This window comes from Centruroides vittatus, unplaced genomic scaffold (assembly GCF_030686945.1).
Source record: "Centruroides vittatus isolate TY-2023 unplaced genomic scaffold, ASM3068694v2 contig_4, whole genome shotgun sequence".
NCBI lineage: Eukaryota > Metazoa > Arthropoda > Arachnida > Scorpiones > Buthidae > Centruroides > Centruroides vittatus.
Window position 1 is genome coordinate 4446299 of NW_027122214.1, and position 15321 is coordinate 4461619.

The 15321-nt window shown below is 27.1% G+C and overlaps 1 protein-coding gene across 3 annotated transcripts in view; it reads right to left on the bottom strand.

Annotated features, from left to right (window-relative positions):
- The window catches only part of Camta (Calmodulin-binding transcription activator), a 147014-nt gene that overhangs the window by 66974 nt on the left and 64719 nt on the right, over positions 1–15321 (bottom strand). For 2 of the 3 annotated variants that reach the window (XM_067271559.1, XM_067271558.1), the window contains exons 4-6: positions 9078–9125; positions 5336–5433; positions 2125–2192 (exon numbers count right to left, since the gene is read on the bottom strand). In XM_067271559.1, coding sequence (XP_067127660.1) covers positions 2125–2192; positions 5336–5433; positions 9078–9125 — 214 coding nt within the window. The remainder of the gene's footprint in view (positions 1–2124; positions 2193–5335; positions 5434–9077; positions 9126–15321) is intronic. The other variant, XM_067271560.1, reaches the window with a different exon arrangement.

Here is a 15321-nt window from a genome sequence, read left to right on the forward strand (position 1 = left end):
GGCATTTCATTCATTTGTATATAATACAATTATTCCCAAACACGAACCAATCAGCAAAAGAAGGCAATTTGTCATAGCACTGTACTTTCCTTAAATGTATGTTTGTTTGGTGCAATTTCAGAAAAAATATAACATTATGGATGCCATAGGCAATATCGGTTTCACTTGGCAAGAATTAACTGATAAATGCATGAACGTAATGTGGAAGAAGTTATGGCTGAAGGTATCCAAGAACTCTCAACGAGAAAAGCCTATCGCTGTATTGTTAACCTAATCAATACAGTATGACTAGGAGATGTAGACAAGCAGGATATTGAGAAGTTATCGCAAGTTTCTAGTGAGAGTCTTACCAATGACAACCTGCAAGAACTGGCAGAACAAGGAATTCATGTACAACTGGAAAATACAGATTTTGAAAACAAAGAACACAAGAAATTTCTCTACAGATTTCCTTAGCAAAAGTTTGGTAACGATAACCGAAATCGTTGAACAAACTTAGTGAATGATCCAGATTTTGAAAGGAGTGCAAAAGCAAGATGAGACATTCTGGATGCGATTTCCTGTTACCAACATTTATTTAACAAAAGAAAAAGAAAGCAACAAATGACACTAGATTAGTTCATTGCAAAAATCAAGAATTTCAGAAAAGCCAGGACCTTCATCACAAAAATGAACTTTATTTTTCTGTATGCATATGTTTGTGTGTTATGAAACATTATTATTATTATGCAAATTAATGTAAAAATAACTTAAAATTAAAGTACAATCTGTTTATTTTTGGTCACATGTTCCCTTTCTCTATTTACTCTGTTAAAATGACCTTGTTTAACACTGTTTCATTTAGCACTTTGTTGTCATCTAGGAACTTATCCCCCATGTTATGTGGGGTCTTACTGTATTTCAGACAATGCATAAAATGTCAGCAATCTTAACTTTGCCTAGGCAATTCTAGGATTACCAATCTTATAGATATTGCTAGTAATATATATATGTTCCTATTTAAATAAAATCAATTTATTTTCAGATAATTGTCAACTCTCTAGCAAAAAACACGTGTCTCAGAATTTGATACTTGTTGGCATAAGCAACTTATGTATACAATTTTCAAATACATAAGGCTAGAGATATCATTATTCCATCAAGTTTTGAGAGAGTAATATTAATTTTAAATAGCACTGTCTGAACCATATCCAACACTTCAAATCTTTATTATTTCAATTAAGTGCAGCAATAAAAATTTTAAATGAATTATTTAAAATTTCAATAGGAGAGTAAAATACTATTTTTCTGATAACTGTGGTAAAAACAGTAAATGAAGTTATGCTCATTTATGATAAATCAAAAATTAACTTTTGAAGTTCAATTTAGAAATACAGATTTGTGTTTGGAATAATTATAATTAATAATAATGTTAAAAAAATGTACCATATTTCCTGGATTCTGAAATGCACATTTTTGTTTTTGTAATCTTTTTTACTTGTCTAAAATAGAGATACATCTTAGAATCAATAGTATTTTACATTTTTCACACCCCAACATTAAAATATTGCTATCAATCAGTAATTTTAATTTTTGCAGTTATCACACATAGACAAATACTATTTCTAGACCAATAGATATTTTTAAGCTATATTGTTCAATGTTCATATCAGTTCAAATGAACTTTGGTAGAAATAAGTGTTTAATTTGAACTTTTTTGGCATTATGATGCTTTATTGTGATGATGCAGAAAAACAAAAATAGAGATGACCAACATTGCCTATTTTATGGCATTTATATTATTTTTGTAACTTGTTAAGTAACAAACTTTAATAGAATTGGCAGTTTAAGAATTTTTTCCTCCAAAAAATAAAAAATCTTAAAGTTTTATTTCACTCATGTTGCCTCTTAGAATTGAGGAAATATGATAATATTTACAACTAAAATAAGAAAAAAACAACACACAAATTTGAATTTGACATAAAAATATAATGGTGTTATTTATTTACATTTTAAACTATCCATGTAATACAGTTGCATAAGGCAGAATGTACAGTAAAAATTAATATTTTTAATTTATTTTCAATTAAAATTAATTATTATTTTATATTTTACTATTATTGAAAATGAATAGAATTATATTACCTAATTTTCACCTCTTTGGATAACCACTCTTCATGTTTATGAAAACTGATTAAAATTGATGCAATTTCCTATTAAAAAAAAATTGAATGTATTATTAGATTTAACAAAACTATAGACTTCTATATTAATCTAAAAATTTAAACTTATATACTAAGAAAATTAAATAAATGCATTATTAATTACATATTACTCATATGTGTCATAATTTATCCTGAAGTTTATGTATATACTTGAATCATCTTAACAATAATAAACATTAATTATATTACAGTTCGAACATGTTCAGCAGAGAATAAATTACAAATCTATGACTACCTACACATTTGCTAAAAGAAAACTTTTAATTACTAACATTTTCAGCCTACTCCCATTCTATTTGTGGAACAGTTTCTAAAAAACATTTTAGAAATCTGATGATGGCCTATAGGAGTAAGCTAAAAACATTAGTAATTACAAATTCTCTCTCAGCAAATGCATAAGTGGTTGTAGATTTGTAATTAATTTATATTAAATGCAAAACTGACAAACTTACCACATTTACAAAATAGTTAATTATATTAATTTTAACAGCTTGCTTTTTTTTTTTATATAAAATTTTTGTTATAAGTTAATAAGTTAAAAAGAGTGTTTAATCTATTGAGTTAACATTGTCAAATACATTTTAAAAGTTTATTTCAATTTTAAATATTTTCAAATAGTGTTTAAGATATCTTCTAAGATTAGTATTGGAAATTCTATTATCTTAAAGACTGCTACAGATAAACACTATTTGGTTGCTATTTTAATAAAGACATTAAAATTTTTATTTCATAGTATTCTTAATTGTTTATTTGACTTCTGTGTAACAAGTCTATTCACTTGTTATGTATGTTTAACATAACTATTTAATTCACAATAATGATGATATATTCATCATATAATCACACCCATTACAGATATACCAAAATATCTAATACTTTCTCAATAAATTATGAGCAAAAAATTATTGTCATCATTACAATGCTGGGCTGCAATTTTTAATCAATTCAATTTAAAATGTATGATCTTAATTTTAAATAATACTTTGCCCCTGTACATCATACTTTTCCTGATAACAACAGTGTCATGCCAATCATCTCACTCACTCCATTCTGGAAAAAATTTTTTAATTGAAATAATGTTACTTCCAATCCAGACTAGAAGTTTGTATACATTTAATTGGAGCATCCCGTCTCTAAGCTTTCCATATCTGGTCTTGACTATCATTTATCTAATTCTGTTCATGAAATTAATTAAGACAAGACAGACAGACATATGCCAGTGGAAATTTATAGATCTGCAACAGGATTTCTCATTTCCCAGTCTTTTGCTTATCCCGGGATTCCAGGATAAAAGTGACTGTTTCCTGGGATCCCAGGAAATCCCAGGACAAAATGAATTATTTTTAAGATATACAAAATATCATGAAATCAAATGATATAATTATTTTTCACTTTTTAAAGTAATTTAATAGGTTCTGTAACCTCCAAAATCATATTAATAATGCTGTGTAAGATCTATATTAAAAATTACCTTTGAATTACATAGAAATTTTCACAAATAGAAAAAATTTATTAAAGTTTGTTGGAAACTGCATACAACAACAACAACAAAAATGCCTTTGAATTGAGTTGAAAATTAAAAAAATGAACTTAGATCAAACTTCTAACTTAGAAGGTAAATTTTTTTTTTTTTTTTGAATAAAATATAATACAAAATATCGTAAATTTTTATAAAATTTTAAAAAGCAAAGATGGTCAATACTCCGATCACTCAATCTAATTCTTATTTTAGTAATGAAAAGTCTTGCTACCAAGAATGCCTTTTCCAATTCAATTGATATGATTGGAATCATGTTTAATGCATTTAAGAGAAGACAAATATTATGTGCTTTCATCTGTATCCTGAAAGATTTCTAGTTCATTTTCGAGATTGTAGTACTTCTTTTGTTCTCTAGTATTCTTGATTTGTCTACCTTGACTGCTTTAATAAAAACATCATAGCCCAATAATTCAGCAGTTCATTTGTCTTTAATAATCAGATTATGAAGAAAAACTTCATACTTGCAGACTTCATACTTGTTTGTATTCTTGCCCAATTTGCACAACTTGGCATTACATAGTTATTGAAGCTACTGGAAATGGTTAAAAATTAAGACAGCATAAGCACAATTATTCCAGATATTACACGTTCTGACAAGTAAAGAATTTTCAGAGTCCTGCCACAAATAAGCTACATATTGATTATTGACCATTTGTGACGTGCCATAATGAGCAAAAATTTAAAAAAACTAATAAGTAGGTTTAAAATTAATAAATACAAATGTATTCTGACAGTTTATGAGTTAATTATACTTTCTATTTGCAAAATTTCCTCAACCTTAACATAAAATAAGAAAAAAGTGAATTTTTAAGAAATTTGCAGGATTTCCTGGGTTAAAAAACAACCGGGATCCCAGGATCCCATTTGAGAAACCCTAGTCTGCAATTTGAAAATTGCAGCACAATAACTTATATCAATAATTTTAAGAGTTCCTATCTAAAAATGTTTATGATTAATGAGAAATTAGTAACAATAATATATAATATTTTGCAGAAGAAAAAGACAAACATTATAAATATGATTATAAAAGTAATTAATTTGTTCAAGGCATTTCATTTTAATTAACATTGAATTGGAAATTTGGAAATGATAGAAAAATAATATTTTTAGTTTGGATTGATATATATTTATTCCAGCAAATTTTTATTAGAAATGTGGCAAAAGATTGTTAAAACTGTGTTGAAAAAATTATATATATATAACTTTCAAACAATGTTCTAACAATTTCACAGAGATACTTAATAGAAAACAAATAGAAATTCAAAAATTAATATCAAAAAACTTAATTCTATCAAAACATTAATTATCAGAATACTAAGTGTCAAATACAAACATTCAGTTTTATTCTGCTTTTTTATTGTAATAATTTCTAAATTAATAACACAGTTTGAGGATAACATACAACATAAATAATGAAATATTTAAATAAAAATAAATATAATTAAATTTTTTCTAATTAATAAAAACTATTACTATAATTTCCCACAAAACAGCCTACACCTGGCCTTCAAGCTGACTTAAAACAGATGCTATCATGCATATAACCTGAGGTTATGGTAATTTACAATAATAATAATGATAATAATAATACCTCATTTGTGTTCCAACGATGTCTTTGTGTAGGAAAATAGTCTGCTCTGGGAATACTTTCCAAACTTTTAGGTAGTACATGTTTGCCATCTTCTGTTTCTGTTTCATAAAGCAAAATTGAGAATCATTTAAAAAAAAATTATGAAAAATATAGTATAACTATATAATTATTCATAAATAATATGTAAAATTTAAAAAATGTTTCAAAACTGCTTAAAACCTGAAAGTCTATATATCAAACTTACATAAATAAAAGTAAATTTTCTTTATTTTAAAATAAATTAAATGAAAACAACCTATTTTTCATTTTATTCAATTACAGTAGACCCTGCACTTTTGCAATTTCATTGGTTCTTGGAAATGAACTATTATCAAATCTTTCAAAGAAAGTCAACATATTTCAAAAGTCAGCAATGTAAACTGAAATTAATTTCCAGAATCGTGAAGTGTACCTACAGTGCAACTTAAATACAAAAACGTAAGTGATTAAAGATATAAACTTCTTACTGTACAATAAACTATGTACATTCTAATATTACTCTAGCTTTTCTTCACATATTGTCAAGATATTAACCATGCAGACCCATCTAGTGGCTTCCAATCTTGTCAAATTTAACATCTCTAGGTTTTCATTTCTGGTGATACATCAAAAACATAGTATGTGTTTCTCTCCAGTTTGTGTTTCTTTCATTAAAAAAGTGGTTCTTTATTTTTGTTGTGTCATATAGCCTTTGGCAATCTGGTGGTGCCTGTGGATGTCTCTTGAAAATAATGTTTTTAAATACATAAAATTAAACACACAGAATCACAAAAATCAATTATATTGAAATAGTTATCAAATAAAAAATAACTTATAATATAGTAACATCTCTATTACTATATCACAAATTTTATTAATGAATTTATAACACCTGTAAGTTACTGGACACAAAAATCTAAATTTTTTTTTTTGATCTAAGTTCACAGACACTAAAATCTATTCATAGACTCCAGAACCCTTGAAAAGAATTTGCAAGATATATTTATGAATGTTTGGTATATCCTAATTCAAAACATGTGTTAGTGTGGAATCAACTTCAATTCAGCTGAAATTTATGTGCATCACTTGTGGAAGCCATATTGAGCACATGTAAAGTATTTTGTTTATTCATAATTATATTTATTCCAGTCATAAAAGCAGCAAGTTGTAAAGCAAGAGTAAATATTATTCAATCTTACTATTATTTTTATAATATCTTATAATTTTGCAAGTTTTAACAAACAAAAAAAACTATTAAATAAGAAAATAATTTTGTTTAATTCAACGTACACTTATCTCTTTCATAATTAGTGTTTTTTAAAAGAAAAATATACATATATAATAATAATAATAACGAAATTTTAAGATTTAATATATAAAAAATGATAAAAGGTAGCTATTGCCAAATGCTTTTTTATTATACTATAATAAAAAAAATTTATTCACTATATTAAAAAAAATTGATATTGATTTTAATTTTTATGAAATTAATTTTATAAAAATATCTTCAGCTTGCAATATATTCACCTTACTTTGAATATATTTTAAAAAATTTCTTCTTTAGAATTTATTTAGGACCTTAAACACTATATTTTTTTGATTTTTATTTCTGTAATAGGCAGATAACATGTTTATAAGTTTCTTATCTCTTTTTGCATTAACTATTAAGCTTCCTTTCTGAGATAAGTAATTCCTTTTGATTCTGATGAAAACTTCTTCTTAATAACCTAATATAATTTCGTAGCAATTTATATCTATGTGAAGGACATAACTCAGAATGCCAAAACACACACACATATATATTTTTTTTAATTAAGTTAAATGATTTTGTTAAGAAATATATAAGAAATCACTTCAATCAGAAGTTATTCTCAGAAACAAATAAAACAGTTTAGTTTTATTTGCTTTAAGATTTTTGAACATTAACAAATATCACTGAATTAATAAACATTAATTTAATTAAAAAAGCTTAATTAAATTAAATGCTAATTCTGTAATTATATTAAAAGACAGAAACTAATAGTTAAGTCTAAAAAAATTGAAAGAAAGCATGAAGTTTGAAACAATTTCGCATTTGAACAATTTAAACTTCTAAAGCGAAAAAATGCATAAATATATTATTAGTACCTTAATAAAATTACAAAATAAACAATGTTTATAATGAAGATAACTGACTTAATGTTTTTTAATGTTAATAAAGTTTTATCTGAAACCTGCACTAATAAAAAATAAGAATAATAGAAAACATTAGAAAAAAATAAGAATTCTCAAAACTTTTTAAATATTTAATAATGAAAAATAATTTCAAAATAGTATAATATAATAGTAAACAAGCCATCATACTTGGTTACCATTACAGGCTCTTACTTAAATTTACTTCTAAAGATATAATTTTGGAAATAAAAAAGGTAAATTTATTAAAATATGATTGTTCACTGTTATAAATTTGCCATTTTTACAAAATTCAATAAAAATAATCTAAAATTAATATTAATATAGTAAAACCTTGATTTAAGGACTAATTCAGTAAGGAGGTATCCATTAATGCCAAAAGTCTTATTTCATAAAGTAGGTTTTCCAAATTCATGTGTTAAAAAATCGACAAATTAGTCAGTTTATCTGTTTTTACTTATGTAGATACATACATGTTTATGTAATTAAAATTAAGTAAGAAGTTTAATTAACATAATTTTAAATTTGATAACTGCAACATTTTTAAAGTTGAAAAATATTACAATAATCCTTTATAAGATTTCTTCAATGCTATAATTCAAAAAATGAGCTATTATACTTAATCCATTATAGCATGAGATTAAATCATATAAATTTACAAATAATTAATTTTACATTCTTCTTTTACAAAAAGCTTATACTCCTAGTTTAAAGTAAGCCAAAAGATATTAATATCTAACATAAGAAAACAAATATATTAAACACCATTGTCAGAGTAATATTACAACTAAATGTTATGGGAAAAAAATATGATACACTTTTAGTACAACAAACAAGTTTCCAAAATTCATAAATGAAAAGGAAAATGATACATAGTATTTAGATTAGCTGACACTTTCCTGTATACATTTATTAACAAACCAAAATTATATGTAAGTATAACATACATACATATGTTAGGTATGTAGCCTTTAAACAAAGATTGATTCTGCTGTAAGACTTATTTCCTGAGGTGTGAGAAAGACAAAAGATGACTTTTTTATTGTACAATCTTTCATTTTTGTGAATATGTACAGTACATAACACCTGAAATTTGATAGATAAATATCTTACAAAATAATGTGCAATACATGAAATTTATTTAAAAGTTTTATATTAAAGTGCCCAAAGAATTTTGTCCTAAATTTACTATATCAATATCTGACAGCAGTTGTTTTCACTTTTACATAGCAAAGGAGCTCATGATTTTTATACAGCAGTTGTGTCAAAATTCTTCAATTAATATTATATAGAAAGTTATAATTGACAAAACATATGGTAATTTTTTTTAAATATTGAAATGTGTTAATATGCAAAACATACTCCATTCTAATTTATCAGCTTCTGTAAGGACTGACATACAAATTTTCAATTATAGTTATAATACCCAAAACTGTGACTTCAATAATTAACATAGAAATGTTACATGCAGTTCCTATGAGATCACTACATATGATGAACAGATTGAATGACAAATATTTTTATATATTAATAATGATTTATTAAAACTGACCTGTTGTCACAGGCTTTTTCTCACTATTCTGTACATGAGTCACCAAACCTGCAGAGAGTAATAGATAGTTATGTTACAAACAATAGTTACTCATATTCATACATTTATTAAAGAGTGAAAATGAAATTAGGAAAAACTTTCATGCAAATATCAATTTGCAATAAACAATATTCCTCATTAATTCAAAATATGAACTACAAATTAACAGTATTTTAAAAAACTGATCTTAAACTAGAAATTTGTTATACAGGAATAAAATAAAAAGAAAATATACAGTATATTATCAAATCGTGTTTTATAAATTAATTCTAATATCTAATATAGAATTTTGAAATACAGAAAAAAGTCACATTGAAAAATTAACACTGTCATTTCATGTGGATAACTCAAGTTATCTGTGTTTAAATAGCAATTTGAAAGCATGTGCAGATGAGACAAGTTATATGCCAATTTTATATTGTAATTACAATATCAAGAAGCTTTTCCTTTGTGCACCACTGCCATTGCAATTTTTCTCAAAACTGCCAAAGACAAATGTACATATCAGTACTTCATTTTTAGATCTCGTTAGATTGCAATTTGAAAAAGTTGTAGACTTATAAATTCCCATGTTGTCCATCCACCATCATTCCTTAATTTATCGAATGGAATTAGATACATGAAAGTCAAGACCAGATATAAAAAGCTTAGGGCAGGAGGCCCCAATTACCTATATATGAACTTTTGAAGCAAGCCAGAAGTCATGTTATTTCAATTCAAAATATTTCCCCTAAAAGGAGTCAGATAGATGACTAGCATGACTCCATTGCCAACAGAAAAGTATGATGTACAGGGGAAGGACACTACAGTACTAATTTGAGGTGGAAAGTATTTAATTTTAAATTAAATAAATTAAAAATATGATTAAAAGTTGCAATTAATAAATTAAAAAATATGATTAGTAATTGCTTGTTCATTGTGTTTTTCAATCCATGTTTTAGTTATTACTATTAAACACTCTACTTGAATTTTTGTAATAAAAGCTAATTAATTTCTGGTTAATTCATGTCATCATTTCAGAAAACTATTTAGAAACGGTATCAATACTGATATAAGCTGAAACTAGACAGTAACTAGACACACAAGATATTTTATGTAAGGTATTTTGGGTTCTCTCTATTTAGAAACTGGCTGTCAAGTTTATTTTATGTCAACTCACTGCTTTTTTTTTTTTTTATTGCTATAAAGTGAATCTTTATAATTAAAATAATTATATACACTTATAACAATAATTCTAAATTGATCGTGCAATGTTTCTTCTTGTTTACACACATTACCATTTATTTCCACCAAATTAAAACCAAATATGGCATTACTATCAATTTGCTTTATCTGCTTAAATTCTATAATGTACAAATCTGTTTTATATTAAACACAATTTGTTAAAAATATAAAATTGTTATTAAATAACTATCAAATTACAAAACAGTGGTAAAATAAATTTAAGAACTGAGTGATCAATTCTCAAACTAACATCACATTGAATATTATCAATATTAAAATTATTTTCTATTTAATTTTTCTGACTTTATTTCAGCATTTTTCATCATTGCTTATTTTATAATTATGATTACATCAACAGTGAATGAAACAGAAAAAATATTTTAATGTTTGAGATAGTAACTTCTAAGTTGCAAAGTAAATAAATAAGTAGTAAATAAATGTCATGCTTTCAACAGCTACTCCAGAAGGCATGAGGGATACAATGGTAAATTTATGCAAATATTTCCTTTCCATTCTATAAATTTTCTGCAAAGTATATGCAAGCATAGGCTTAAAAAAACAGGTTATCCACATGAAATATAGTTCTTTTTTGATGATTGAATCTATTTATCACATAACAGGATCTAAATATAAAAATATGAAAAAACTTACCAAGCAAAGTATTTTTAGTATTTATTATTAACAAAAGGAATTTTTTAATTGTATTAACATTTGATTTTGTTTTATTAAACATGTTTTAGGGATAGTTATATTTGCTCTTTATTTTACTCTATATTAGTCATATGTCTTTGTGAATTTGTTATTGGAGTTATTTAATTCTTGAACCTATAATTCAGAAACTCCATTATACATAGAAAAACGTTTGAACACTTTAATGGAGTTAAATGGTTTTCTATACATTTAAAAAACTTAGGCACTTTCAAACTTCATCTTTGAAAAGGCTTTTAAAATATTGTTAGCAACAGTTTTTTTTGACACTTTCTTGAAGAGAAAGCATTAAATTTGAAAGTGCTTTAATGGCTTTTCCATGTAGATTTGAATTTTTTTAAAATTTCATTAAAATATTCTAATGTTTACTATTTTCAATATGCAATATAAATATTTTTTTTATATTTTACTTTTAATAATTCTAACATTAATGATAATTTGAACAAATGAAGGTACTGATAAAGGCTCAACAGCCTGGAAGCAGTAATACATTGTAAGTTAGTTCTGTTCATTTCAAATGCCTGCTTAATAAAAAAAACTATAATTATAAATGATGCTTTATTAACATAGAACACACTGAACATGTTAATTATAATTTTACATCATCCAGATTAATCAAAAAGCATATCTAAAAAGAACAATTTCATATAATACTTGACGTTCAGTACTTTGTGAACTACAAAATATTGAGTTTCAATTCCTAGCAGACTTTCATTGTTTACCAAAAATCACTTTTGACCAGTAGTGATTTACATGTCTACCAAAAAAAGTGACAACAGATTAACATGCACCCATGACAATCTGCCATTTTGAAAACATGCAGCATGTCCATTCTCATTTAAATTTTGCTCTGTTAGAAAGAAGTAAGGAGCAATAGTGATCAACTAGACACCCACTGGTGTGCTTCAGTCAAGAGTTACAAGTATCTGTTTTGAGGGCCTCCCATAAGTGCCCACAAGTCCTTCAGGTAGGCCCTTGTCTAATCTAAAGTTAACAAAAAGTAAACTTTTTAACATATTTGTACTGTACATTTAGTTAAGTTTCATTAAAAATCATTAATTAATACTAAAAATATATTATCTAGCAATCTTTTCTGCACACTTCTTAACATATCAGTAAACATATCAACTAAAATTTTTTTTTTATTAATAATCTGATGATTAAAATTTGACTTTTTAAAATAACTATTCAACTATATTTTAAAAATTAAATGTATAATTAAAAACTAAATTCAATCTTTCCTATATGTCAAATTTTTAGCTTTGAATATGTTTTAGAACTATTTCCAATTTCAGAATTAAAATAAAAAATTAAACTTGGAATTAAAAAATGAGAAAAAATCCTAAAAATATTCTACGGGTTAGTCTGTAAGCTAGACAAACAATTTTACCTATAATAAAAAGACTAATTGACACCTATGAGGCTAATATAGCCTCAGAGAAGTCAATTACAGTAGAGCATCGATTATCCGACCTCCGATTAACAGACTTATCGGTTAACCGACCGTGTTCTAGTCGGCAAATTCAAATGTCTGCTAGTGATGTGGCGCTACAATATTTGGTTATGTCTTGGCTACTTTATTATTATTTTTGTTAAACTTTTGTATGTTTTAGCTGGCAGCACTGGCTCGACCACGAAAGGGAGACTAGTATTTAAACCAGGCCTAATACACTATACTAATAATGTATTTTTTCATACTTTTCGGTTATCCGACTTTTCAGTTATCCGACCAACCCCAGTCTCCAATTTGATCATATATGGTGGCCAAGTGTGCTGAAGGCCCTCGGACAATGGGACTGTCCAATGGATATATACAGTGTTATTTGGGATTATTTACAGCATAGACAGGTATATTATATAGAAGGTACTAAGAAACATAGTAAATGGATTGAAAGGAGTTGTCCGCAGGGATCGGTATTGGGTCCAGAACTCTGGAATTATGTGTTTAATTCGGTTTTACAATGTATAAGAGAGATGGATATTAAGTATATTGCGTATGCCGATGACCTTGCTGTCATTATTGAGGGTAATAGTAGACGGGAATTGGAGGATAGGGGTAACTTGATGATAGCGGTCCTGGTGAACCATTTAGAACAGTTAAAATTGGAATTCTCATCTAGTAAAACTAAGATGGTGTTACTGAAGGGTAAGTTGAGTTCGGATCGCTCCCCCAGCATTCGAATGAACAATAGTCCACTGAGGATGGTGGGATCAGTCCGCTACTTGGGAATGCAGCTGGGTGCGGGTTTGAATCTTACACCTCATGTGAGATATATCGCAGATAAAGCAGTTACACAGTTTTGTAGCTTACAGAGCTTGGCAGGCCGGGGGTGGGGGCTGAGGCTTCCTGCACTCCAGATCCTGTATTCGTCTCTGTGTATACCAGTAATAGTATATGCTGCTGGTGTGTGGGGCGGCAGACTTCGACCCCTTCACCGTAGGAAACTTGAAACATCCCAACGGAGAGTACTGTTGATGGTCATCCGGACCTTTCGGACTATATCAACTCCTGCGTTGCAATTACTCGCGGGTGAATTACCTATTGATATAAGGGTTGAATTAGAATACTATAAATACTTGTTGAGGTCTAATATACCTTTTGTTTGTGGAGATACTATGTTTCAGCCAGGTTCATCGGCCGATGCAATTAAAATAAAGATGAGACAAGTACAAAGGTTATTGCTAGATAAATGGAATGATAGGTAGTGTGGGGAGACGCGTGGTCGGATAACTGCTTGCTTCTTTCCCACTGTCTATAGTCGGGATGATGCACATTGGGTTATCCCAAATTATTATTCTTGTCAAGTCTTATCGGGACACGGAGATTTTCGAGAGAGATTGTTTGGTTTTCGGTTGGTCGATTCCCCTAATTGTGAATGTGGGGAACTCGACACCCTGGAACATTTCTTATTTCATTGTCCAATATATAATAGCGTTAGAAATAATATTAGGAATGATATTTTATTATATAGTGGGAGAATAACTGATCTATATTTAAAAATAGTTGAGACTGAAGATAATTATGCTAAGTTCTTGAAAGTATTTGAAGATATGTTGAAATTAAGACAGGAGATTAGGATTTTAAGAATATAACTTTGCTTTATCTTATCAAGTTTTTCTTTTAATTCACTTATACTCTCACATTTTTAAGTTTTTATAAATTTATTATTGTTTTGACATACATTTTAAATAGCTTAATTTTTAGCAATTACTATTGTAGTATAAGGTTTTTTATATATATAGATTCAGTCCAGCTTTAGATTACAGTATAAAATATAATATATAACAAAACAATTATATTATATTAAATTATTTTTAGGACTTAGTAGCCGGTAAGTCAGATGACAGGTACGACTGTTTAGGACAACGAGAGACGGCTGTCTTCTCAGACTGGCCGTCTTCTGTTACTAAAAAAAAAAAACCCCAGTCTCCAATTAAGTCGGATAATTGATGCTCTACTGTAATTTAATTATTTTACAAACAGCAGCAACAAGTTTAATTTCAATGCACTATCATCATAATATCAAATTTTTCTGAGAAATATCATAACCGTTTCTGTTAAACTTATTAAAGTTATTAGTAACTGTAGAACTTGGCTCAGCAACAAAATATTGTATGGATCAAGCTCAAACAAGATTTTTAAAAGAAATTTTAAAAAACTTTTTCTCAATATAGTTTACTAACTTACAATATAGAATAACACAATATAGTAGACTAAGAAGGAACTAAATGATTACAAAATAAATATAAATAAAAGAAAAAATATATAATAAGTGCTTGAAAATTGCTTCTCGTAATGCCATAAACTTTAAGAAAATGTTAATACAGTAGAGACTCGTTAATCAGAACCCCGGTAATTGGAATGATTTTCAGTTGGACTTTGTCGTGCTGAATCAAATGTTTTTGATACTAAATTTACTTCTAAAGTATAATTTTCATGTTTTTATATTCTTCAATATATTATTTTGTTTGTACAAAATGCAGAAATAATTTTTAACAATACGATAGCCTCGATTATTATTATAAAAATTTTCGTTAGGCTTAAAATCGACGAAAATTCAATACGAAGCGACGCAACGGAGAAAAATTCAACACGAAGCGACACACAATGGAGAAAAATTTGAACATCGGACAGGTTAATGTATTTTTTTGTACATAATCGGTAATCGGAACAAATCACTAATCTGAACAACCCCAGTCCCCAATTGATTCCAATTTTCGGTTCTCTACTGTACTATATATTGGCATTATTATTTTTTACTTGAAACAATAC